Genomic DNA, 26,547 nt, shown 5'->3' on the forward strand with positions numbered 1-26,547 from the left:
CAAGCTACAAGCCCTATATTACAAGTATAACTTGTTGATGAGTACTTGTGGATGATTGAGGCGTGAAAGTGTCAACAGTTTTGCTATCTACAGAAGGGATGAAAAGAATTCTTATTCATCGCCGTCAAGCTTTCACAAATACAAGATTCACACTTAAATCCAGAGGTGCAGTAAATTCTACTGTAGAGAAAAGCATTTTAACTTACAACATTCTTTAAATTTAATATGTCAGTCCCCTTCCGTATATTAGGGAATGGAGGATCTCTTCTTTTAAGTAGCAAGTCCTCTATAAAAATCTATGGAAGATGAAAACAGTAAAATGGATTACAAGAAAGCATCACCAAGCATTCATTGGAAAAAAAGAAAATTCTAAAATTTTTGGGCTTAAAATATTCATTAGTTAGATTATTTTCGAATATATATATGACGACCATAAGAAAATTATTGGTTTGGAATATTTTTACAGCAAGTATTCAATAACCTAAGAGCAAAAGAGTTGAAGAGCAATGCTTATATTAGAAGAAGCTTGAACAAACCAAACCATATTCACCTTTGATAACTATTCACACAAGAAACATAAATACATCAATGCACACTTGAATGCAAAAAACAATCTTAAGTCCTAAATAGCAGGAATAGACTATTGAAAATAGAGTTGAAACTGATATGATTAATATTTTTAAGCAGAAGTTTTAGTAATGTGCTGAGATTATATTTATATGTATTGTATATAGATTTTATATATACCGTATTATTATGTCAGAACTTTTATTGTGCATTCATACCACATTTTCGAATAACAGATGATGATTCCCAACCCAATAAATGAGTAAACCACACAATATTTCCAGAGATCTACAAAATTAGAATTAAGAATGCTTAGTGAGGTAACATTTTACCAAGGTTATACTCTTATACAGCATAATTGTGTGATTCAACACCCCAGTTATACCACCTAAACCCAGAATACAATTTCAGTTTTAACCAAACAGAGAATTAGCAGAAAGTATGTTTACCTGATCTTCTATGGTCCTGTGATCGGTTTGTTGCAGCCAAGAGCCGAGAATGACTGAGTCATCGGCATGACAGGCGGCTCGTAGTTGAGAAGTGGTTGTATTTGCTGGATTTTCACCCAACGTGAATTCGGAGACTAGCAAACGCAGTAGGTGCGTATAAGAGCCTAGATTGATGTAAACAAGAGGGATCATTAGTGCATTGGTATTCACAGATTCCAATCAACTAATGTTCAAGGGATTGTAATTCGAAATCACTCGGGGAGTGCAGCCCCAAACGATGGAAAATTATCTGCCTGTCTGATAAAATGGGAAAATCAATATCAAATAATAAATAATGAATATTTATCAATTAAATGAATGAAGCAAACAATATCTTGAAACATTTATTGATTTCAAGAAATTTATATAATTATTATTTATTATGAATAATATAAATGTATATTTATTATCAAGATTTTCTAATTCGTTGCCTTTATAAACATTACACTAACATTATTGAATATGACTGCAATATTGTCGTTAAAATCATTGTACTTTACAGTTCGGCCGGGTGGCACAAACTCTTTGTGAATGGCCAGTACTACAGAGAGGTGCTCCGTCGACTAAACGCCCGGGTTCATCGAGTCCGTCTGGGGATTGCCGATTCGTGGATCCTCCATCACGATAATGCTCCGTCGCACACCTGCCTGCTCGTCACCGAGCAATTGGCCAAACATTCGAGGGTAACGTTGCCACATCCTCCTTACAGCACGGATATGGCGCCATCGGACTTCTTTTTGTTCCCCAAGATCAAGAGACAACTTAAGGGGACGCGGTTCGGGACTCTGGAAAACGTTCAACGTGCTACGACGAGGGCTCTAGACAGCATAGAGGTTGCCGACTTCCAGGGAGCGTTCAGGGATTTGAAAATCCGGTATCAGCGTGTTATCGACTCCAATAGGGACTACTTTGAAGATATCTAATGAAAAGTTGTACATATTTTGCCCATAAAAAATTTCCTGAGGTCAGTCCGGTTACTTATTATACAGATTATGTGAATCGATCGTATAGTAGGATAATGATACTCACCTTCAAAAGATTGCGCAGGCAAGAGGGATAATGTTTCGTAGAGTCTGAGACGGATCATGGCAGCAGGTGCCTTCAAATGTTGGCCGTATGTTTTCAGAACAGAGGATATGCTGTCAAAAGAAAATACAACAATCTGAGAGACTAGACATAACTACTAACATAAAAATACCTAAAATGTTATTGGTGTGACCCATAGGAAGCAAATATTGGAAACGATAAGTAGTAAATTGATAATGAAGTATTCTTTTCAATGTTGAATTAATCGTCAATGATCATCCGATACTTAAATGATCTCAAAATTCGATACTCCGTTTTTGGAATCTTATTAATAGTCAATCTACAGATCCTTAAAGGATTCAGAATTCAAAATTTATTGCGTTTTTAATTTACTTTCTGAGTAGTTGTGAAGATAATATTATGGTAGTTATCCATACTGAATATTATCTCAATTTTTATAAATCTGTGTTTGGACAATATCTATTCTTTTTATTCAGTTTTTCATTTGAAATTGGTTTTCAAGATCCATCGCTTTTCCTCTTCCTGCACTTCTTTTAATATGCACATCATGTGATACAAAATATACCTACTACTTATGATAAAAATTGAGTAATAAAAATGAGTGAAAATTACTTGATTAACATGGCTAGGGCCGATTCAATAGGGTTGAGGAGTCTGCGAATGATGTCATCAGTTACTAGTTCAGGGCAGTTCTGCAGGAAGCTGTGCATGGCTGAAAGTGCCCCAGCTCTGCCTTCCAATGTTACCTGGTAATATTAAAAAACAAAAGAAATCATCTATCCTAACCTATTCATTGACACAATACATCATTACTGAAGATCATTCTTTTGACTGGTGACTTGTCAAACAGAAAATCTAATCACAGAATCTATTTTAAATGAATAATAATTTATTACAGAGCAGCATGCTGATAAAAAAATTGTATTCAATAAATTTACTATGATGATATTTTTAGTTTTCCATAATAGAGTAAAAGGATTTTGAAATTGATATTTTCAAACATCATTTTTTGCTTCTTATACAATTTGGAAGTAAATAATATCATTTCAGCTGACTAAAAACCAGTCAACAAAATTATTCTTTTTAGAAACTAAGCCTTTTTCTTAGAAGGGACAAGCAATTTAAGAAAACCTCTTAAGCCTAGTTTACACATCGCCAATTGGCGAGACAGTTGTCGTTGGACAATTGTCATCACGTAGTTGCGGTTTGTCGGAGGCCAGGCCAGTTAAACGAGAAGATGTTTATACGCGGCCAACTATTGGCACGTCAGTTGACAGCTAAACATGGCCAAGTTCTCGTCATCTGTTGTGAATGAACTGGCAAAAACAAGACAGCGCTACTGGCCTACACCGTTCATACGGCGCCAATTGTCGCGACAACTGAGATTCCGAGTGGTGGGGGGCTCACTGGGCCCAATTGACTGTCCATAGTCTACTCCCGGAGACAGTTGAATTTCGGGCCAATTGTCGGGACAGTTGGCAAGACAATTGTCTCGCCAATTTGCATCGTATAAACTAGGCTTTACTTACACGAGAGCGAAAAGAATGTATATTAAAAGAAAAAAAACATATTGATTGATATTTGACTTGCCTGCCATGTGAAAGCATCTCCTCTGGCCTTTTCAGATTCGAGCTCTTTGTTGGACCTGGGGAACGAGTTCCTCCACAAAAGCAGCATACGTGGCAGCAAGCCACGAACAACTGGCATACCTGTCAAATTAATGCACAAAGATTGATGATTATCAATTGAATACTAAAAGCAATTGATTTGTTTTAAACAAAATATTATGAGGCGATAGATCTTAGTGCATAAGGAATATCTGTATGAATGCAATATCCATGTTTTCGTGATACTTGAGAAACAATTATTTTCTACACTTGAATTTACTTTACTCTAGTTGAAGAACGAAAAGAGCTTAGTTATGTTGTTTCAATGCAAAAGCTTCATTAATTCGAGTATATAGTATTTGATACAGAGGGGTGAGGGGTAATAATAATTCAAAATATATAGCTTACATTATAATAATTCACAAAATTTTTTCAATAAAATCATTAACGTAGGTAATAAGTTGGAGTTGGAACTCACCAAGTGTCATTATAGCACCTATGAGGAGCCAGCCTGCTTGGGTTCGGTTGAGTGAGAGTCGACTATTCTGACTGGCACTACGCAACAGTTCTTCAGCTGTATTGAAGATTACCTGTGACAACAAAAAAATGAAGCTGAATAAAAATACTCTATTCAAAGTTCCAGTACCAAAACAATAAACAAAGATATTCTATATTGAGTCTTCCTATAATTAATTAAATGAACATCAAATTCCAAGATATTATCTAATATCATAAAAAATACCCCTGAAAAATGTTGGAAGTTTCAGGTACTTGGGCAGTGAAATTGCAGATGATGGGAGAATAAACCACGAGATAACTAGAAGATTACAAGGGGGGGAATTTCTACCAAACAGTGAAACATTTGATTTGGGATGGAAAAGTACCAGAAAAGGCAAAGATTATGATGTACAAGATGTATTACGTACCCATAATATTATACGGAGCCGAGACATGGACGATGACGGAAAGAGAGTGGAGTCGAATACAGGCAGGAGAAATGAGGTTCCTCAGGGCAATAAAGGGGAAGACACGAAGAGACAGAGTTAGAAATAAGGATATAAGAAGAGAATTGAACATGGGGAGTATAAGGGAAAAGGTTGAAAGTATGAGACTACGCTGGTTTGGGCACATGAAGAGAATGAGAGAGGATCGGCTGCCAAGGAGAATGGAGGAGATGAGGATTGAAGGGAGGAGACCAAGAGGACGACCGCGACGACGATGGACAGACTCAGTGGCCAACGAAGTGGAGAAGAGATAATTAATTATAAATAAAGAGATATTAATTAATCTATATAATTATATAATATTAGATCGCAGATTTTTTTATGTGTATCCTCAATATATTTTTGAAGATGATGTTAGCATAAAACCTAGAATCGTGTGTGAGTAATAGGAGAGATTATGTTTAGAGTTGGTCAATATATTAATGAACATGAATAAACAAATGTTGCATGTATACAATGATTAACTATTGAACATGATTATTTCAATATTATGGTTATGATTCTAATTAACTTATCGGTTTCTAATGGGATGTAATGAATTTGAATAGAATAATCACCTTTCCTTTTGTATGAGGTACACCTAATGGGGACAATCTAACTCCTCCCAATACAGCAGCTAGAGCTCCACTGTATCCTGATATTGCTTCGCTTGTTGTTCGCATATTCTCAATACCCTCAACACACCTGCAAACATACGGTAGTCAATAATGATAAAAAATGAAAACTATCTGCAGATTGAATCATTACAAGACAATTTCATTATCGGAGAAAAATCATACAATAAACTCTTCAAATATCTGTCTCTTCAGACGGATATGCATAATACTTGATTACTTATAAAATATAGGAAAAATACTTATTATAATATAATCCTACGATGACTGACCGACAATATTGTATAGATTATTATTATCATTACTTTATCAAATTAGATTTTATTTCGCCTTAATAATAAAAATAATAATCCTTAATACAAAGTAAAGCAGAACGATATTCAATCCTCCTTACATGTAAACGAAAAATATACTTTGTTAATCAAAATAACACATTAGGCGCTGCCTGAAAACCCTAAGTTCAAGGCCGGTTACAGAGCTCAATCGACCGTCAGTGCGTACGTCAGTCGCGCTTGTCTTTTCCATAGATATTCCATGTATCCGTACAGAGCAGGACTGACGGCACGCATGCGCACGGTCAGGACCATGCGTTTTATACTGCGTACGAAAACCATCGGTCGAGCTCGTGCGCATCCGTTCCATCGGTCGATTGACGCGCTATTGAAACAAATAGAAGCTTTCAGAGCTATACTGATCAGTAGCCCGATCGCAACATAACCAATGTGCTGACACCTCTGCCCGACAATCAGCTGATATTGAATTGAATAGCATCTTCTTCTTTTTCATACCCTTTTGCCGTTTTAAGCGTCGGGTTCCTTCAACCATTCTCTAAACTTTATACGATCCTGTGCCATTCACTTTACTTCATTCATTGTCTTTCCTCTTCCAGCAGCTATACTCTCTACATACTGATTCCATTGCAGTGGTGGTCGTCCCCTGCCTCGTTTTCCTTCCGGTCTTGCCTCCATAACCAGCCTTGCCTTTCGTTCATCACTCATCCGAGCTACATGGCCATACCATCCTAGGGTTTTTCGTTGAACAGTGGTAATCAGTTCCTCCTGTTTTAATGTTTCTCTGATCACACTATTTCTCACTCTGTCTCTTTTGGTTTTTCCAACCACCCTACTTAGGTATCTCATTTCTGAGGAGGTAATTCTACTCTTGTGCTTTTCTATCATTGTGAGGCATTCTGTTCCATAGAGTAGAACTGGCTTAAATATCGACTCGTATATCCTTATTTTAGTTCCCTGGCTTATTTCTCGTTTACCCAGGATGGTTCTGCTAAGTTGGTAATACACTTGGTTGGCTTTCCTTACTCTGTTGTTTATCTCTTCATCAACTTTTCCATCTGCAGATATTAATGTTCCAAGATATGCATAGTTGTTCACCCTTTCCAATATTTCACCATCCCATGTTATATCCAACTCCACATTTTTTTTTTTCAAATCAAAATCAAATTTTATTCACAATTTCAAAAAAACAATTTAGGGTCCTGCCAAACCTGTAGGTTTTTCGGCGGGTGCCCAATCACAAAAACAATATTAAGAACATAATTAGGTAAGTTTACTAGGAATTTTTATGACATTCGAAGTTCGAAATAAATAAAGAAAAAGACAATATGTAATGTAATAAAAACAGGAAAGTATAAACTAAAAAAATAACTTTACAAAGTTTGTTGAATAAGAAAAATCAACTGAAAAGTATGAAAAAGAAAAAGAAAAATAGAAAGAAGGATTGTTTCACACTATCTTGATAAAACATTTCATCGCTGAGGCAGGCGGCAGTGTCAACAATGAGAAAAATAGAATTTCAGCCAGCCAGAACTTAGAAATAATATAAAAACTCGCTGGTAATTGTGTAGCCAAATAATAGTAACAATAATAATAATATATATTATAGATAATCTAAGTATATGATAAATTATAAGTTTAGTGTGTTCGCATTAATATTAAGATACATCATTATGTCCTTTTTAGTGTAGTCTCGAATATTTTTTATTAATAATATTAATATTATCATTCTCTTGATTCTTTGATACTATCATCACTTTACTCTTCTCAATGTTGACAACCATTCCCTTATCTCTTATCGCACTACACCATTCTGTTACAGCATTTTGTAGATCTCTTTGAGTATTAGCTATTAGCAAGATATCGTATGCATATATCAGTGCTTGAACGTATACTCGGCGGAGGTTGCGATTTCCAATCTTGCTTCGAGTCGTTCTTCTCTTGCACATTTTTATTATTTGATCCATCAGTACTATGAATAGAATTGGGCTTAGACTGAATACTTAGAATTGACTTAGAACTTGGACTTAGAATTGAATAGCATAATGAATTCAATTAATAGTGTCATATATTTGAATTCAGAGTTTTTCTATACATTTCTTCAATCATTTCTAATTTTTATATTGAAAAAACATATATTATCTATATTTATTTGATCCGTAGCTTAAAATGACTGCAAGTATTCCCAATGGTGATACAAGCTCAAAATTTCTGATGGACATTCTGAGCTAGTTAAAAAATGTATCTTCACCCCAAGCAATGATGCATATAATGGTACTAAATTCCATTTGAAATGCACTTTGGGCGAACATCGGGTGAACTTGATATCTACGTCTTTTAATATTTCGTTTACGAAGATAATAAGCTGCAATTAAACAATCTGTAAAGGCGTCCATTTTGTGAGTCAGAAAAACTGATGTATGGTCAGGATGGTGCATACGCACTGACGGTCGGTCGAGCTCTGAATATGTAAAACTGATTCATCGATGCGTACGGTCAGGATGGTACATACGCACTGACGGTCGGTCAAGCTCTGTAACCGGCCTTAGTGATGACAGCGAGAGAGTATCTTGTACAATACCAAATCTACAAACTTTTTTTAAAAGGACTCTCAAAAATCAAAACAGACCAGAAATATCTATTTTCATAGAACGTTTACTTCCAATTGAGAATAATCGAAATAATGTATTTGATGTCTGATTTCTCATAGTGACGATGTTTTTCAGACAATGGTATTATAGAGAACCTAAGGCCGTTAGAATTGAATTAAATTAGAAAACACACCTGTCAATAAGAGGTGTGATTTGGCTAGGTACGGCCACACATATGCAGCGCAAGCACCATGCTGCAGCCAACCTTGCCGCCTGGCATGGATGGATCAAAACTGCCATCGTCGCTTCAATCAAATCTGCAAATCAGAAATGCATTATTAGAAATTACGTTTTACTGATAATTTGAAAGCACAGCTGAAATTCCATTTCCAATATTCACAAAGTTGATCATTAATGTAGATCATTATTATTATTTATTATAATTGGATATTTGACGCATTGATAGAATTTTACGAATATAAGCATGAACTTCTAGTCCTTCATAATAAAATCACTTCACTTATATGGGCTACTTTATTCAAATTAATAAAAACAATATAAAAACTTGTAGTACCCTTTTATTAAAAACTTTAAAATATTTTAACGACTAGTTTCCATCATTGGTCATTTTCATAAATTAATCATATGAAACATATGTTCATATTATATAGTATCAACTTGTTTATTTTTTACATTTCAACTTGAAAATGACCAATGGTCGATACTAGTCGTTAAAATATTTTAAAGTTTTTAATAGAAGGGTACTACAAGTTTTTATATTGTTTTTATTCCTTCATAAATGTACGCTCGTCTGCTTCATAATGTGTCTTTGAATTATGAAATCTAGACTAATTATAAGGAATACAAGAATCTCTTATTCCAGTGCTCATGTTATCAGAATACATCTTGAATAACTGAATAAATTGATAAAATACATAATATTTCTTTCCAAATTCCTTCGATTAGTTTACTACCTGCACACAAGGACAAAATACACTTCCAACTATAGCTGAGGCGGAAACGCGGACTTGGAAATGTGCGGAACTCAGATGTACTAATTACATGTCCTGCGGCAGCTAGTGGAAGCTACTATTCCAGTGTGCAGTGTGCTTAGCAAAATAGTAAAGGAAGAGGAAGCTACACAAGAATGGAGATTGAATGTAGTGGTTGTATGTTATGGGACTGAAAAATGACACTTACTGCAAGACTGGTCATTCAAGAGGTTGTTGGCAGTCGTTCCCAGACTTAGAATGAGACTTCCCATTTCTTGAAGGGCACACACCAATAGATGCTGACCGAACAGTGTTTCTTGATTGCAGTCTTTGGCATTCTCTGGGTTGAAATCTGAGGAAAAATCATTTTCGTTTATAATACAGTACCATAATCTAGTTATTTTCACAAAGGTTGTCAACAATATTGAGTAACAGAGCCTTTTCACTAAGCTTGTCAACAATGTTGAGCTACATAGAGAATAGTTTCATGAATTAATAGATTTTTCCAGTAATATTGGTTAGTAGGCCTAACCCAAAAGTTCGAAGTTTTCAGTTAGCTACTCCGAATGTTCGAAACAGATTGAATTCTGTACTGTGTATTCAAATTGAAAAAAAAAACGTAAATTCAACTAAAACTTTCAATGCCGGTCTGTACAGTACGCGTCCCGCAGTGTCCCTTAGTGACATTGAAACGGCATAATAGTCAAGGTATCTACGGTTAGCGAGGTAATATTCACGGCTTTGCGAAAACATCAGGCTTCAGAGACCCTATATCCTTAGATGGAGGAAGCTCCCTACACACAGAGATTCTTCATGAATAAAGCCGGTTACAGAGTTCAACCGACCATCAGTGCGTATGTACCATCCTGACCATACGCATCCATACATCAGTTTTTCAGTTTCAGAGCTCTCCTGACGAACGACCTGATCTGACTCCCAAAATGGACGCGTTTACAAATTGTTTAATTGCTGATTTCGAATTTTAATACAACCTTGATTCTTATAAAACTTCTTAAGCTATGATAGTATTGTATAATAAATGTACCGTAGATAATAATAATAATAATATATTATTTTTTCTAATAAGAAAGTTGGAAATAGATGTAGAAATGTTATCGACTTGAGCACAAATGAAAAAACTATTCAGTAGGTTTCAAACCAACCATTTAAATTGCTCAGAATGATTCCAGAAAATGAGAGGTTCATTAATATGACTGGCAAATTCAAGTAGAAACATTTTTTTTAGATTATTAAGCTTGAATGCTTCATTCACAGTAGTTGCTTGGAAAGATTATATTACTAAAAATTAACACAATAAAATGAGCGACTGATAGATGCAAAATTACCAATTGAGTTCATCTGTTTGGCAACCAATAGAGCCATCTCTTTGACAGCGGATGTCTGTGCCTTTTCGCCGAGCATCCGACCAAGAATACTGCGCAGTATGAAGTTGATGCATTTTCGAGAATAGACAGCATCGACATGAGAGGAGGCTGCTTTCGGGTTGGCGACCAAGTCGAGAACGTGGTTCAGCACAGGATTCAGGTTTCTCTCCAGCCAAGCGCCTCCAACAAGTTGCACAAACACCACATAGGCCTGCAATTGCATTTTATTCTTATTCAAAAATAAATAACACAAAATGACAACAATTCATTTATTTATTTATTTATTCATTTACAATGGAGACAACGGGTTTCCCCAAACATGTCTCCTTTACAAGAAAATGCAAAATCTTAAAATATAATATATAGAAAACTTATAAAAATCATAAAAAGAAATAAGGTACAAATGGTAATATTTATCCTATTACATATGGTAATAAGGTACAAAATGATAATATGGAAAAATACAATAATTTAAAAAAAAAATAATAATATGAAAAGATGAGATGAATACAAAGCATCGAAATACTACTCATAGAAGGTCCAAAAATGGAAAATATAAAATTCTAATAACACAAGTATTAAAAGAATGAAATAACCAAAAATATAACTTATTAATGAGTTCCAAGGAAATCTTTAGTAAAAGGCGAAAGATTTAGTAAAAGGCGAAAGATTTATTCGATTTTGAAGTGGAACCAGAGCTATCTGACAAGAGTCACACCTGCGGTCCGATTCTCACGTCACACAGAACTCAAGCGAGAGGCAGACTATCATCGTATGTTTAGAAGGTTATTGTGGCATAAATAGTTAAATTAATATTTATTTGATCATTGGAAGACATTTAATAGTATATTTCGCACCTAGGGCCGAAAATGAAAATTTTCCGGCTCGAAATCGGTTTTCAAGTCCGAGGCCGTAGGCCGAGGACTAGAAAAGATTGAGAGCCGGAAAAACATTTTTGCCCATGGTGAGAACGTTATTTTTCGTCACACAGAAAAATAAACAATATAAATATGAGAATAATTGTTTATTAGGCACTTCCGAAAGCAAAACAGGAAGGTCATAGCTCTAGCAAATCTGAGGTAATCTGAATATCAGGAAATTGTCCAAGTATTTTTATTTTTTATTCTGATTTGTCTAAATAACCTAAAAGATTATGTTCAATTATGTAAGAGGTTGAGTTTATACTTTTTATTCTTCCAAATGACAATAAGATGATATTATTATAAATGTTTTGATTCTTGAATAATCAACACAAATAATGAAAAGTTTTTTGATCAGCTGTTTTAGCACACTTGAAATTTGGCCAATCTGAATGTCAACGTCAACAATGCTTGTTGTCGTTGACTTCGGAAGTTTAGGTTAGAAGTTCTATCCTACTCTGAAAATCGAATTTGAATAGTTTATAATATATATCTTATCTGTATTTTATTCATCCAAATAAAATGATAGTACGGTATCTTATTGCAGATTCAATTGTAGAAGCATAAACTGATTCCGTTTCATAAACCATTTTGTAAACACGTTCACATCAAATCAGAATCAGCTGACTTCAAGCTTATTTTACAGCCCTAGGGCCGTAAAACTTTTACCGGCCTGGTCAGAAAACAATCATTTTCGGCCTCCATATGGTGCACGAAAACCAGCTCATTACATCCAAGTGGGGCGAAAAATACGGTTCAATTTCATATTTCACTAGAATTTGAGCGATTAATCAGTTAAATTTACAATAAAAACGAAAAAAGACATCTTTCAAACAAGCCACTTTCCACAGAACGTTGACTGGTAACAGTTGAAGAAGTTACCGCTAGAAGGCGCTACAAACGCATGAGTTTACTTGGCGGGAGTTTACATCCCTTTTGAAAAACCAGTTTCATTTTGCAAAAGTATTGTCCTGTTTCGTCCAGATTAATTTTACACGTTATTGTACTTTGTAATAAAAAATAATACATTATAAAAACTTAGCCTAATACAGTTGAGTATCTTTCAAGCTTAGCCTATGCCTAAACTCAGCTCAAACCTAAATATTATGACCTATCAATAATTTAGATGTGCAGTATAATTATACAGTACGGTAATATAGTAAGAAGTTATATTAGTATAAGATATTATCTACAACATGTAACCTCTATATAAGAAAAAAATACACACTTGAACACTTGATATAATTGTAAAATATTATTCCTAATATTTAATAATATATTATTAATGAATCCATAAAATAGTAATTCTCTTAATGACATGCTTCAATAAATTATAACACAGCATGAAATAATAATGGTACTTTTATTTACGATACAATTGACACTGATGTAATCATGATTAAATCAGAACACTGATGTAATAACATTGGTAGATAAAATAATAAGGCAATCCTTGTGATATTTTTCTTCCAAAAAATTAAGCATCACATTCCACTAGTAAAAAATAGTAAAAGAATGATTCATTTATGAGCATCCCTAAATTCCACAACGCAAAATCAACCGCATATCAAATCATGAATAATATACTAATGTATTGTTTTTACGACTTGTATTATTCATAATATTTGAGAACAAAATTTGAAGGGAATGCCTGAAACATTATTTCTGCTGCTCAATTGGGACTAAGTTGGGAGGTAAACATAGCAAAAGTAAGCATCTCTCTATAAGTTGCGGAACCGCTGAGTTGACACTTGTTGCAAAACTGAACAATTAACCCCCCATATTAAAGCTGTTTTAACAATGAAAGGAAAACTTGAATTATTAATTCTCCTATTATTCCACAAATTTGAATTTATTTCGGGGTTCTTCCCTGAAAAATAACCATTTGACTGTAAATGTGAAATTCCATATTTATATTTATGTTATCTAATTGTAATTTTTGGTATGAATATTTTTGGAGTGGAAATCTTATTAAGTTTTATGACGGCGAAAAGTTAACCCTAAACCTTATTTTGTACTAGGCTATTATATCTAGACTCAGCCTAGTTTCTCTCCATGGTCATTATTTTATTATGATTATAGTGTTCTGTACAATGAATGAATAAGTTCGTCTTTTTAATTCTCTCAATTATTTTTTGTTCTCTCAGTTGTTTGTTCAAATAGAGAACTTTATTATACAGCTGTATTACTAAATATTGTATATTAACTAATAGTACATGTTATTTGAACGCTATTCAAATTTATTTATGCACTAATAATAATTTTTTCACTACAATAATCAGTTCTTATAAATTTCCAGCGCTATTTACAATATCCAATTATAGATATAGCCTAGATTATGGAATGTATTGTAATAATAAATTTATACTTGGAATGTTAGACTAAATGCATATGTTAGACACATAGACTCTATAGTGGGAAGCTACACGACAGTTTAAGGAAAATAATCTAAGTATGTATCCGACGTTTTTCATATTAAAAAAGTGGTGAATTTATATTGTATATGTTTTTAATGTTTCTGTTTAATAGTATTTTTAAAATGTAGTTAGTTTAGTGCATTGTAATTTGTTGGTGGTTGGAAGTGAACTCACATGTGTGACGCCAACTCGAACCTCACGGTTGAGACTGGAGCTGCCCTTGATGATCTCTCCGGTGCCCTTGAGGAAGCCAGTGCCCCCCCTCAGGAAGCCCCCCATCAGCACGCCCAGTGCCTCGTCCAGCGAAACACTCTTGTTCGCGTTCTTGTTCTGTGCCACACCTGCACCAACAAACACAAAAATTTACCTTTCATTCTTCTACTCTATCTCTATTTTTCCTTTTTAATAAATTTCTTGCTATAGATTTATCTACTTCTTGTAACAATCTTTTTATGATGCTCAAAAAACAATGCTCTTGAATAAATATCTAACCTAAGAGGAAGAAAATCTTTTCAAATTATATCAACAATCTATGCTTGCAATCTATGCTTACTGAATGAAGTTTGTAATAGTAATTAACAATCAACTAATAAATTATATCCCTACACATATCATTTATAGTGGGGTGTATATTTATTCATTGAATCTATCTATGCCTATTAAGAAATTATTCAATGCATAAAACTTCATTGTTCTAATTGTATTGTCACAAAGTAAAATTGTGACGAGAAATAATTAATAATAAATGCCAATGGCAAAGGAATTTGTTTGATTTGATGTAGTTTTCCAATTTCTTTCAACTAATCATTTTGTACTCCGAGGCCCGGTTGCACGTACATTAATTGAATTTTAACGAGGTTACCCTTTAACATCATCGTATTCGTGTTCACTTCACCCATTGGTTTTGTTGGATGACATCATTTAATCACGGATAAATTTAATACACTTACGAGCAGCCGGGAGTAAGTGAATTTTATTATTTCCTTACACTGGATAATTTTATTATTTCCTTACACTGCATAACTTTTTACTTGTGCTTGAGTAATGTGATGAGATGATAACATTAATCCAAATCCGTGAATGCTCTTGGCGAGATTCGAACATACCATTTCAATTTATCACTGTTCGAAAGCGACCTACCTATTGAACTAAAGCAGTTCACCGTAACGTAGTATTTAATTGTATCAATATAATATTGTGATAAACCAATTTTTTATAACGGGCCAAGTATACTTCAGGATGAAAAACAATACATCAAAAGTGGGATTGTAGAACAAAAGTGAAGAAACGTAATGTAATTTCAAACGTAATGCATGATAGATGAGGAAAATGATAGTCAACTATCAATTTTTAAAAATCATCAACAGATCGAAAAATAAAATGAAAAATCAAAGATGGTTTATCAGAGAGAACATAGTATATTTTTATTGAGTTACTCACATTATTAACAACTAATTTGAACGAAAATAGTCGGGAGCACTCCAAGGCCCGGATGCACAAAAACCTTTTAAATTTTGATCATGATAAAATGCCACGACGATCAATCAGAGAAGGGTTTTTTGAAAAGAAGGCTTCTCGGGACAATTAATCACGATTAAAATTGAACAGGTTTTTGTGCAACCGCGACCAATTATTTGGAATTGGATTCAGTTTATCTCATTATTACTTTATTCATAAGGAACAGTCCTATTAAATTATTACTATAGTATGGAATAATATATATTTGTCCGTTTGACTATCCCTCAAATACCCATAGAACAGTCTTTCAAATAAATTCATTGAAATCAAGACGAAATATTAGATCCCTTATGTTCCTCCATAGTTTATACAATAGTAAAATAGATTCTCCATATTTGCTTTCTAATTACAATATATACATCTAAACCATGATGACTCGTCGTTCCACTTTTTGTTTCCTCGCATCCCGATCCAGAAATGTGAGCCACTTCAATTCACTAATAAACAGAATTTAAGGACTTTTCAAACGCTTCTCTGAGCACCTACACATCTGGTTTACTCATGAAATGTTTCATAGGGTGTTATATATTTTTTTAGTTATCTGTGTTAATGATAATTCTTGTCTTGTACTGAGTTTTTATAAAAAGTTACTTGTCCACTGAACTTTTTATCACTAATTAAAATGAATCCTCTAACATCTATTGGTCATGATTTAAAGAAAATTGTATAACTTTTCTTCAATATTTCTGTAAATATTGTATTTTCTTTTCTGAATATGCTACTTGTTTTGTGATTATAAGACTTCTTAAATTTGTATCATTTTATATTTACTTAAATTTTTTAAATTCTTTATTGATTCATACAATAAGTACATAATCAAAGTTCAATTGTATGTTGTTTTGTAAAGGAGATAAAAGAGAAGGAGACATTTTGCAAATGGGGTAAGTTATATAATAAATAAGCTAGAACCTTTTAAGCAAACTATTAGCACGCATAACACATTTTTCAAATGCAGTATTTCTAGCCCCAAATAATGTATTTGTTAAATTATAAAAAGTAGAAACTGATAAATGATAGCAGGTCACTCAAATGTATGTCAAACATATGTCAAATGTATGTCATACAGTATGTATGTCAGAATATGATAATTATTTTCTTTATTTGTGATAGAGTTTACCAGCGGCCGGATTTGGTTTGGTGTGCATCTGTGTGGTGGCAATAGCAGCTCCAAGCAGCCTGGCCACACAGCAGCGCACCTCGTAGTTGGAGCCATCGAATGCCCTGAAGCACAGTGTAGCCAGGCTCTCCAGCTCACTCGTGTACAGAAACGGCGCATGCTTAAGCATTTCCAAAATACACTGAAACAAATATGACAAAACAATCATATTAATATTACTATCAATTAATATTTACTCATTGAAATGGTTGTAGAAACTTCAACCCAAAGTGAGTATTTCTCAAAGAATATGTAATTTTTGAATAGGAATTTCAGGTCCCGGTCACACAAAGAGCCATCTGCACTCCTATTTATAAGGTATCTATAGAAGATACGATCTAAAATAAAGATCTAGGTAAATACAAGCAATGTACCTAGAATGTTCACTATTTAAATGTGACTTCCAAGTATAATGTTATTTCAATTGAATGAATGATGATTTCATTCTACTGATCCATAATAGGAATCAATCGTCATTTAATATTAAACTTAAATGGCATGGGTTGACAAAATAGACTACAATTATTACAATAGTTGAATGATAGCAGATTGGTAAAATAATGTATTGAATAAATATGATCGATAATGTTTAATAATAATAATCATTTTACGAGAATAGAAACTATATGGTGAGATGGAAAACACAAATTATTTCACTATGAAAGTGGTTGACAATTTTATGTGTGTTTTTTATTATTTAAAAGTACCAAAACATAACACTCAACTTTAATGTATATTGTGAGATATCACTGATTCACCTAGTAAAGTTGAATAATTATAGAATGCATAAAAAGGATATTTATATAATTACCTTTGATGCAGCGCACCTCACAGCCATAACCCTGTCAGTAAGACAATGGCGGGCAGCCTTATAGATTTCTTTGTGCATATTTGAAATGGCACTGCCCATGCCACAGCAAACCTGCGGCAAAAAATACATTTAATTTGGTCCAATAATGTTTGGAAATTTTCAAATCCATTTTATATCCACACATAAAAAATAATAAAAAACAAGATGTAATTTATGTGAATCCTAAAAAATACAAATTCTCTAAATACTATACAACGTAAATAAAACATTTATTGTTCTAACATTTCAGTCTATCTACACTTAATAAATTTCAATAAGGATTACTACTGGCAAAAGTAAGACTTGACCGCAAGTAGGAGTGGCAATTACAGATCGGTCAAAAATTAAAATTGAAATAAATTGCACTCAGTACATGTAGCAGATGTAGTGGCTTATCCAGGGGGGGGGGATATGGGGATGTATCCCCCTCCCCCCAGAAATGGTACCTGAATTTTTGTGGCTGGATCAGCCACAAAAATTAGCATCAAATGCCGTATTTTCTTTATATTGCGCTATGTAAGTCGAGAAATATATAAGGGATGACAGAATAGCACTGCAATAGCAATGATAATAATAATGAGCTATTTTCTTATAGACAGTGACGAGTGGTCTAGTGCGTAGGGACTAGATAGCAGGGGATAGAGAAACTACACATAGCACTTCAAAGTTAGATCACTTATTACCATCTATTATTATAAAGAAAATCAATATAGATTATATTGCTCCAGTTGATTATAGTTTATTCAGATTCATGCATATCCTTAAAGAAATCCTCCAGCAGCTTCTTCTAGAGAGTGCCCCCGAAAATTTCATATTTATATATATATTATACTTATTATTATTTTATTATAGACTACTTCTTGTACTGTTACTCATTCCCCACACACAGATCCGTCTATGTGGGGAAAATATTCACAAATTTGTTTTTAGATATGTTGTCTATGTAAATGTATCTTGTGCTTTGCATTGTGAATTGAAATTGAATTGAATAAAATAAATTGATCACACTCGGTATTATCTCACACTGCTGACCCCTTTGTCAGATGGTAGCAAGTTGGATTGATGTTGGTACCATATTGTCTTGTGCAATATTTGAAATCCTTATATTTATCTACTTCTTCAACTTTTATAATTGCGGAGTCAGTCAATGCAGCAGTAAAGATTGCCGATTGATAAAGCAGCAGCAGTTTGCAGCGATTGATAGCAGAATTTGGTATAAGCTCCTCGAAGAGCTTATCAAAGAACTGATGGTCCTACACTGTTGTGCATACTGTATATATACTCCCAAGGGGGTGGGGAGTCTTCTGATTTATTTTTATTTTTTTCCAATTTTTTTTATTTTTCTTCACCTTGACCTTGAAGGACTTAAACTTTGAGGGAGTCACCGGGGGGTGTGGGGGTTATGGATTACCCCTCACCAAAGGGGTGGTCCGGGGGCCCTCCTCCGGAAAATTTTGAATACACCTTCAATATGGTGCGATTTTACGCAATTTTCACTTGAAAACAAACATGCCATTCAGGATTTTTTGATGATCAGTAGGCCACTTATTATTTCCATTACTCTCAGATATACAGAGTTGGGTTGATAGGAACATTTTCTTTAGGCTGACTTAGACCTGAAAACTACGTTTTATTTCAGTTGGACGACCGCTACCATGTCTCTGAATTCGCTTTTTTGTCATATTCATAATGATCGAATAGCCTGGATCTTCATCATATCCTTTGTTGCCTTTCTCAGTACCGGGAAATCTTTTGTCACCATTTATTTCCATCTAACAATCTCTCACATCTGCATCTATTGCTGATTTTCTTCCTTTTTCTTTTGATCGCCTTTTCTTTTTATCTATTAAGCGTTACATGGAAAGTTATCGTTTTCTTTCTTTTCAATATCTTTCTTCTCTGACCTTGCTTACTGATAGGATTTTTCTTTGGTAGTATTATTATTATCATCATTCATATATATATATATATATATATATATATATATATTATATATATATATATATATATATATATGTATGAATATACAGGAGTATGGTGAGGAAAATAATTTGGAAGCCTTTTGGTTTCAACTGGATGGTGCCACGGCTCATACCGCCCGTCGCTCTCGCCAACTTCTGCAACAACGGTTTCCTGGCCGCTTGATCTCATTACGAGGGGATGTTTCAAGGCCCCCTCGCTCCCCCGATCTAAGCCCATGCGATTATTTTTTTGGGGTTACCTCAAATCTGAGGTTTACAAAGTTGAGAGATTGTTAGATGGAAATAAATGGTGACAAAAGATTTCCCGGTACTGAGAAAGGCAACAAAGGATATGATGAAGATCCAGGCTATTCGATCATTATGAATATGACAAAAAAGCGAATTCAGAGACATGGTAGCGGTCGTCCAACTGAAATAAAACGTAGTTTTCAGGTCTAAGTCAGCCTAAAGAAAATGTTCCTATCAACCCAACTCTGTATATCTGAGAGTAATGATTTGGTTATATTTCTGTAAACAAAGACTATTGGTATTTTGTTGATTAAGTAATTACAATAGTACGGAAGTTGATGTCTGCATATAGTGAGTTTTGTGAAGTGTATGTTAAATCTATTTGTGTCATTTGCTCGATGTCTGCATATAGTGAGTTTTGTGAAGTGTATGTTAAATCTATTTGTGTCATTTGCTCGAGTTTTGTAGGGAGTTGTGTGAGTGGTATATAAATGGTTATGTTTATTCAAGTACAGAATTACACTTTTAATGTAAGTCTGTCTTAGAGTTGGAACCTTTAATTCTAGGAAAATTTCTCTACTTGAGTAAATTCGAGGTCTTCCCAGGGCCGCTCTTATCATGTGCTTTTGTAAGATAAAAAGCTTTTTTACATGAGAATCGAAAGCAGCACCCCACACCTCTATAATATATTGGAATAATGAATGTGCATATGCGAAATAAATTTTCCTAGTAATATCTATATTTCTTATTCTATTTATTTTGTAGAAGATATGGATCAAATACTTTAACTTCGTGCATAAATATTCTATGTGTTTGTTCCACTTAAGGTGCTGGTCAATTACTATTCTTGAGTATTTCATAGTTTGTACTCTTTCCAGTGTTTTTATCTCCTGTCCCTCATTTACCATGTTTATACAGTTTGCATTCATATTCAAATTCATAGTTATTGGTGGTTGTCCGGTAATATTAGGTGAAAAGGTTATGTATTTTGTTTTTTCAGTATTGAGGGTGAGAACATGATCCTTAAGCCATTTCTGAACTATTTTTAAATTATTGTTCGCGTTACTGAACGTTTCCTCCCAGCTACTCCCACTAAAAATGAGTGTTGTATCATCAGCAAATGACAATGTAGTACAATTTCCAAGGTTTAGGTTGAGCATATCATTAACATAGATTAGAAATGAAATCGGTGATAGAACTGATCCTTGAGGCAGTCCAAAATCGGATGTGAATTTAATGTCAGTTCGGCTATTTAAAGTTAGATATTGTTTTCTATTTGATAAGTAACTTGCAAATAAATTGTTTACGGACCCTCTAATTCCAGATTTATTCAGCTTATCTAGTAGTAATTTGTGTGGTCAAAAGCCTTAGATAAGTCCAAAAAGACAGCTAGAGTTTTTTATTTTTATTAAAGTTGTTGCACAGAATTTTATTAAGGTGAATTACTGCATCTTTTGTAGACTTTTTGGCTTGGAAACCATATTGGTTATCACTAATTATATTCTCCTTATAAAGAAAACTCATTAACCTCAATTTTAGAATCTTTTCTAGTATTTTGGATAAATTACTTAGTAGGCTGATTGGTCTGTAATTTTCAGGTTTTTTTGGATCGCCGGTTTTAGGTATAGGAATATTTTTTTCTTCTTTAAATTTACTAGGAAAGTATCCATTGCTGAAACATTTATTGAATATAAATTCTAGGGGTTAGGATCCTGAGAAATTATCGGCTCCAGGTGTTCTTTGTTTTTCAATTTATCAATTATCTTTTGTATCTCTATTGTGTTTGTGGGGCGGAGAAAGATACTTCTCTCACATGAGTTGTTTTGGGATTTAGGTATAGGTATATTATTTATATCATCAGAAATTTTCCCAGCGAAAGTTTTTCCTACATCGGCAAAGTATTTATTAAGTACTTCGGCATCCTGATTGATTGTTTTGGTATTCTTTTTAGTATCTAAAAGTTCTTTTATACATTCCCAGGTTTTCTTGGAATCATTTTTGTGTTCGTCAAGTTTTCTGTTAAAGTGATCGATTTTCGCTTGTTTTATCAAATTATTTAGAATATTTCGATATGACTTATATTTATTATTTAGTTGGATATTATTCGGTTGCTTTCTAATAATTTTATGCATTTTGTCTCTAACACGTATACAGTTTACTAAACCAGGTGTAATCCATGTTTTAAGAGGTCTTTTATCTTTACTCATGCGAATTGTTTTTGTTCTATTTTGTGTTAAAGAGTTTAATTTGTCAACTAAAAGATTCACCATAATATCAATATCATCGGCTCTGTATATATCTTCCCAGTTTTCTCCCTGTAAGTCCTTCATAAGACCATCAAAATCTGTTTTGACTCTAGTCCATGGCTCACCGTTTTTCGTTTCCTTATCATTAACTTCGTTCAGATGTAAAGAAATACTGAAATGGTCTGTTATATTGGTTTTTGAAATTACACCCGTCACAACATTTTTAGTTTTATTATCTTCTTTGAAAAAAATGTGATCAATGCAGGATACGGCACCATTGATACTTCTGGTTGGTTTGTTAATATAAGATTTAAAACCATTCATGTATAGTGTACTTAGGTATTCGTTAGCGAAATGATTATTTGCGAGGATATTGAGATTTATGTCACCTATTATAATTATATTATGTAAATCTTTCATTTGATTCAGGCAAGTATCTAAGCTTGTAATAAATTCGTTTAGATTCAGAGCTGGTGATCGATAAATTGAAATTATAATATATTTAACATTATTTATTAAACATGAAATGCAGATGTAGTTTGCTTTTTCGATTACTAAGTCAATTAATTCTGTTTCAATGTTTTCGTCAATGAACAAACATATCCCATCACATTTAGAGAATTTACTTTTTTTTTGTATTACATTATAACCTTGCAAACTGTAATGAAACTGTGAGTCTTCCGAAATCCATGTCTCCGACAATGCAACAACCTGAAATTTAATACTGACATTACCAATATAATGCACTAATTCATCGAAATTCTTGTTTATGCTCCTTATATTCGTGTGAAAAATATTCAAGCCCCCTTCATAATGATTTCGATCAAGAGGTTCAATGGAAAAAAATCATCTATTTCAACAGTGTTATAATAACCCACAAGTTCATCATCCTCATGTAAAGCTGACATATGGAAAGTTTAGTGAAAAAGTGTTAAAATTTTTATGATTATTTATAGTGAAGACGTAAGAATTTTTTTTTAATGATGATATCAAAATAAGAAGAAAAGCCACGATGTGTGGAAAGCCGTAGTAGAATATAACCCTTCGAAACACAGTCAGATCCAACGCAAGATGGAACTCCCCAATAAATATAATATGATAATTCATTTGATGGGGATATAACTAATGAAATCCAGTCATCAGCACAAACAGACTACAGTGTAGCGTGTATGCATATAAGGAAAACTTTTCCTGTGTGATAATATTATGTGAATTGAAGTGCCAGAAAGAGCAAGTAATCGAAATTTAGTATGAAACTACATACGTCTTCACACATTAGAATCAGTCATCCTCAAGAAAACAGTAGCAGGAAATAATCAATTGGAAAAAGAATAGTACAGTAAGTTACATTATGATAAGGAAGAAAGCTAAAATGAAAAAAAAACAATCTTCCTTGTTAAGAGGGAATAAATAAAAATAAATTCATTAACGAATTTGAAATGTAAGTGAAATCGAATATTTAAATAATAATGAAACATTACTTGTTAGGAAGGAAGCTTCATATACCTTGACTTGAAAAGATAATGATAGAGCTTATGAAAAGCAAAAACTAAAACAATAATAAACTTCAATGAGAATATCAGTAATAAGAAATAGCAAATCTCAATAATGTAAAAGCTCTCCAACAATTTTCTTAATCCATTATCTATCAAATTCAGAACACAAACCAATTTGAGAAGAGGAATACAAAGTCTGAATGAGAGTAAATTTAAAATTAGGCCTATAATCAATGTTCTACTATTCTACTCGACTCAGGAAGATAATCGAAACTGAAAAGAAAAATAGCAATGAGAATTAAAGAAAAATAATTTATGAGATGCTATACGAAACAAAACCAAACAGAAAAATCAATGCTATGAGAAAGCTGAATCAGATTTAAATGTTCAAACAATAGTTAAAATATGAAATAGTTATTTGTGCAACTAGTGCGCAAAGTGACAGTTTGCTGCACCGAAAGAAACGTTTACGCCCGAGCCGTAGGCGAGGGCGGAATGGTTTCTTGAGTGCAGCAGAGGAACTTTGCGCACGTATTTCACATTAAGTTTTTCCTACAGTTACCATTGAATATGAAAAGTGGGTAATTATGGGTAAAATTGCCTGAAATGCATCAAATGTTTTTCTGTGTAATTTTATTATTGATAAAAACCTTAATCCTAAAATCCTTAAGTCCTCGTTGTCCTTGGTTATAATATATAATGAATAATAATTAGCGCGTTGTGCTTCGTTGCACCTCTGCTCACTATAGCAGCCCAGTCACTGTTACCAACTTCATTTTGATTTTGCTGCACTGTTGCTCCATATAACCTACTAAGTATTTTGCGTTGCCATGTTGCAAATCTGGAGTGCAGAAAAATTTTTCCCGCACTAGAGCGGAAAAGTGATTCTTTGCGTTCTGTAATCAGTGCAGCAATGGCCACTTTTCAACGTAACTGTAGGAAAAATATTTTTCCAATATATTGTTTCAAGTAAAGCTTTACTATTGACCATTAATAAGTACCTTCTTCATAAATAGGATTATCAAAAGTTTGTGAGTGAATCTGTCCATCCTGCTTCCAAAATACTCGACCATCACTAGACCAGACCTGCTTCCATCCCACTCTATCACCCATTCTCTTAAGAAACTGACGTCTCATCCTAGTTAAATCCTCATGTATTGCAATTCCAGTGTTCTTGAGGCTTCACCGATTTTTCATGATCAGTTCGCGACACTGATAGCTGATCATTTTAACGATGACTAGCCGCGGTCGCGGCCGTGAACCATCAGCTCTAGACGCGGGCGGCGCTCGACCCACTCGGTGACACCGGTGATATCAGCGTCCACCAGATTCAGTGAATGTTTTTCATTTATCAGGGATACGACTGTAGTTCTCGTCAACTGTTCATTCTCGATCTCAGGTATACCAGATACCCTTATGCTATTTCTTCTCTGGTACTGTTCGATGCCATCCAAACGATTATCGAAGCCGCGCTGCAGCTGCATCATTCGGTTGTTCAGCAATTCGATATCACGTGTGAGCTCGTCCACTTTCTTTTCAGCCGCCTCCAGCCTGCCCCCCAAAGCAGCGCAAACCGACGCACACAGGCCCTCCCGCAGACGATCTTCGAGTTGCGCCGCAAATCGATCAAGAAAATCATCACTTAGTAACAGTTCCTCCAATGCCTGTCGCATACGGCCCTGAGCCTCCATGGCAACGGGAAGGACGCTGTCAGTCAAGGATGAACAAGACGATGCCGAGTGAGACCGGCTGCTCAGCGCTCTCTGTTGTTGATTCAGTTGTTGCTGCTGCTGGCTCTGCTTACGCTGCTGCTGCTGCTGCTGCCCGGCTGGTGACTGTACTGTGGAGTTGTTATCTTTCGAGCCGGCTGTAGCACGAGTTTTAGGTGGCGACATTCCAATAAAACTAAACTAGTTGATCAAAAACTATTTGTGTCAAAATATATCTCCTCCGCTCACTTTCAGGACTGAGACAGTAATATGTTATACCTCACACACTACTTCACACATATGCCAAAACTCAATTTAAAATTTTCACGAGAAGCCCACGAAAATCAACTTGAAAAGGGGAGCTCAACTGTTTAACGTTAGACTGAAAACATCCTTATCTCGACCTGATAAACGATCAACAACGGTATTTTGATTAGAATTCCTTATACTTTCTATGACTTGTAGTGCTGCTTTGACTTAATTCTATGACGCTGTATTTCAGTCAATCTGATTTCAGTGATTAGGTTGAACCATTTAAATAGATCTTGAGAACATATTATTTCTGAAGATTTAATGATCAACGTTGTAATTCTATGACGCTGTATTTCAGTCAATCTGATTTCAGTGATTAGGTTGAACCATTTAAATAAAATAAATCTTGAGAACATATTATTTCTGAAGATTTAATGATCAACGCTGTATATTGCTGATTTATCGAACTCATTTGGTAAAGAATATAGTTGGTTGATAATTTTATTAATTTGTCAATAATAATAATAAGTACAAGATTGGTCATGCATGAAGACAGGATTAAAAATGGAAGATACACCATTCAATCAATAAATATATAATTACAATGAAATCAACAAGCAAAAAATAAAATATGAAACAACAAATATAAAAACAATACGAGAAAATATGTAAGAAAAATATCACAGATTACTCAATTAAAACTCTTATTCTGCTCAATAGCATCCACTAATAGTTTTCATAATTTTTCTATCAGCATATATTAAAGATTTCTATAGCTCAATCATTCAACTTGCTTCTGCTTAGCGAATAAGAATTCTATAATTCAGTATTCCAATAATATCACAGATTTTAAATATTAATTCTCAGGATATGAGTTCGGCCGTCAGTGGAATTTAGATAAATAATTCATCTTAGGAACTTTGATTTTCTTATAATTCTTATTATAATACTGATACCGTATTTAAATATATTAACTGAGAATATCTAATACTTTAAATAGTGATATATAATTGAATATTTTATTCTCATCAATGTTCTTAATAAGACTTCTCCCTTAGTTATAACTATTTGTGCAATTAAGTTTAAATCAAGCTTGATTTTCAAGTAAAACCTTCAACAAGCTAGCTTTATGAAATTTCTATTAAATTGTTGCACTGAGGGCCCTCTAAGAAATTATTATTTCTGTAA

General features: G+C 33.8%; 1 protein-coding gene across 6 annotated transcripts in view; it reads right to left on the reverse strand.

Annotated features, from left to right (window-relative positions):
- Positions 1 to 26,547, reverse strand: part of LOC111054394 (HEAT repeat-containing protein 5B) — a 170,947-nt gene that overhangs the window by 95,723 nt on the left and 48,677 nt on the right. For 4 of the 6 annotated variants that reach the window (XM_039432602.1, XM_039432601.1, XM_039432600.1 and 1 more), the window contains 12 exons: positions 17,408 to 17,518; positions 16,558 to 16,738; positions 14,097 to 14,263; positions 10,547 to 10,796; positions 9,409 to 9,552; positions 8,402 to 8,525; positions 5,271 to 5,397; positions 4,188 to 4,299; positions 3,693 to 3,811; positions 2,715 to 2,848; positions 2,085 to 2,194; positions 1,017 to 1,180 (listed from right to left, as the gene is read on the reverse strand). In XM_039432602.1, the coding sequence (XP_039288536.1) occupies positions 1,017 to 1,180; positions 2,085 to 2,194; positions 2,715 to 2,848; positions 3,693 to 3,811; positions 4,188 to 4,299; positions 5,271 to 5,397; positions 8,402 to 8,525; positions 9,409 to 9,552; positions 10,547 to 10,796; positions 14,097 to 14,263; positions 16,558 to 16,738; positions 17,408 to 17,518 (1,743 nt within the window). Of the gene's footprint in view, positions 1 to 206; positions 297 to 1,016; positions 1,181 to 2,084; positions 2,195 to 2,714; positions 2,849 to 3,692; positions 3,812 to 4,187; positions 4,300 to 5,270; positions 5,398 to 8,401; positions 8,526 to 9,408; positions 9,553 to 10,546; positions 10,797 to 14,096; positions 14,264 to 16,557; positions 16,739 to 17,407; positions 17,519 to 26,547 lie in introns of all 6 variants that reach the window. The other 2 variants (XM_039432598.1, XM_039432599.1) reach the window with 1 other exon arrangement.

Source organism: Nilaparvata lugens, chromosome 7 (assembly GCF_014356525.2).
Source record: "Nilaparvata lugens isolate BPH chromosome 7, ASM1435652v1, whole genome shotgun sequence".
NCBI lineage: Eukaryota > Metazoa > Arthropoda > Insecta > Hemiptera > Delphacidae > Nilaparvata > Nilaparvata lugens.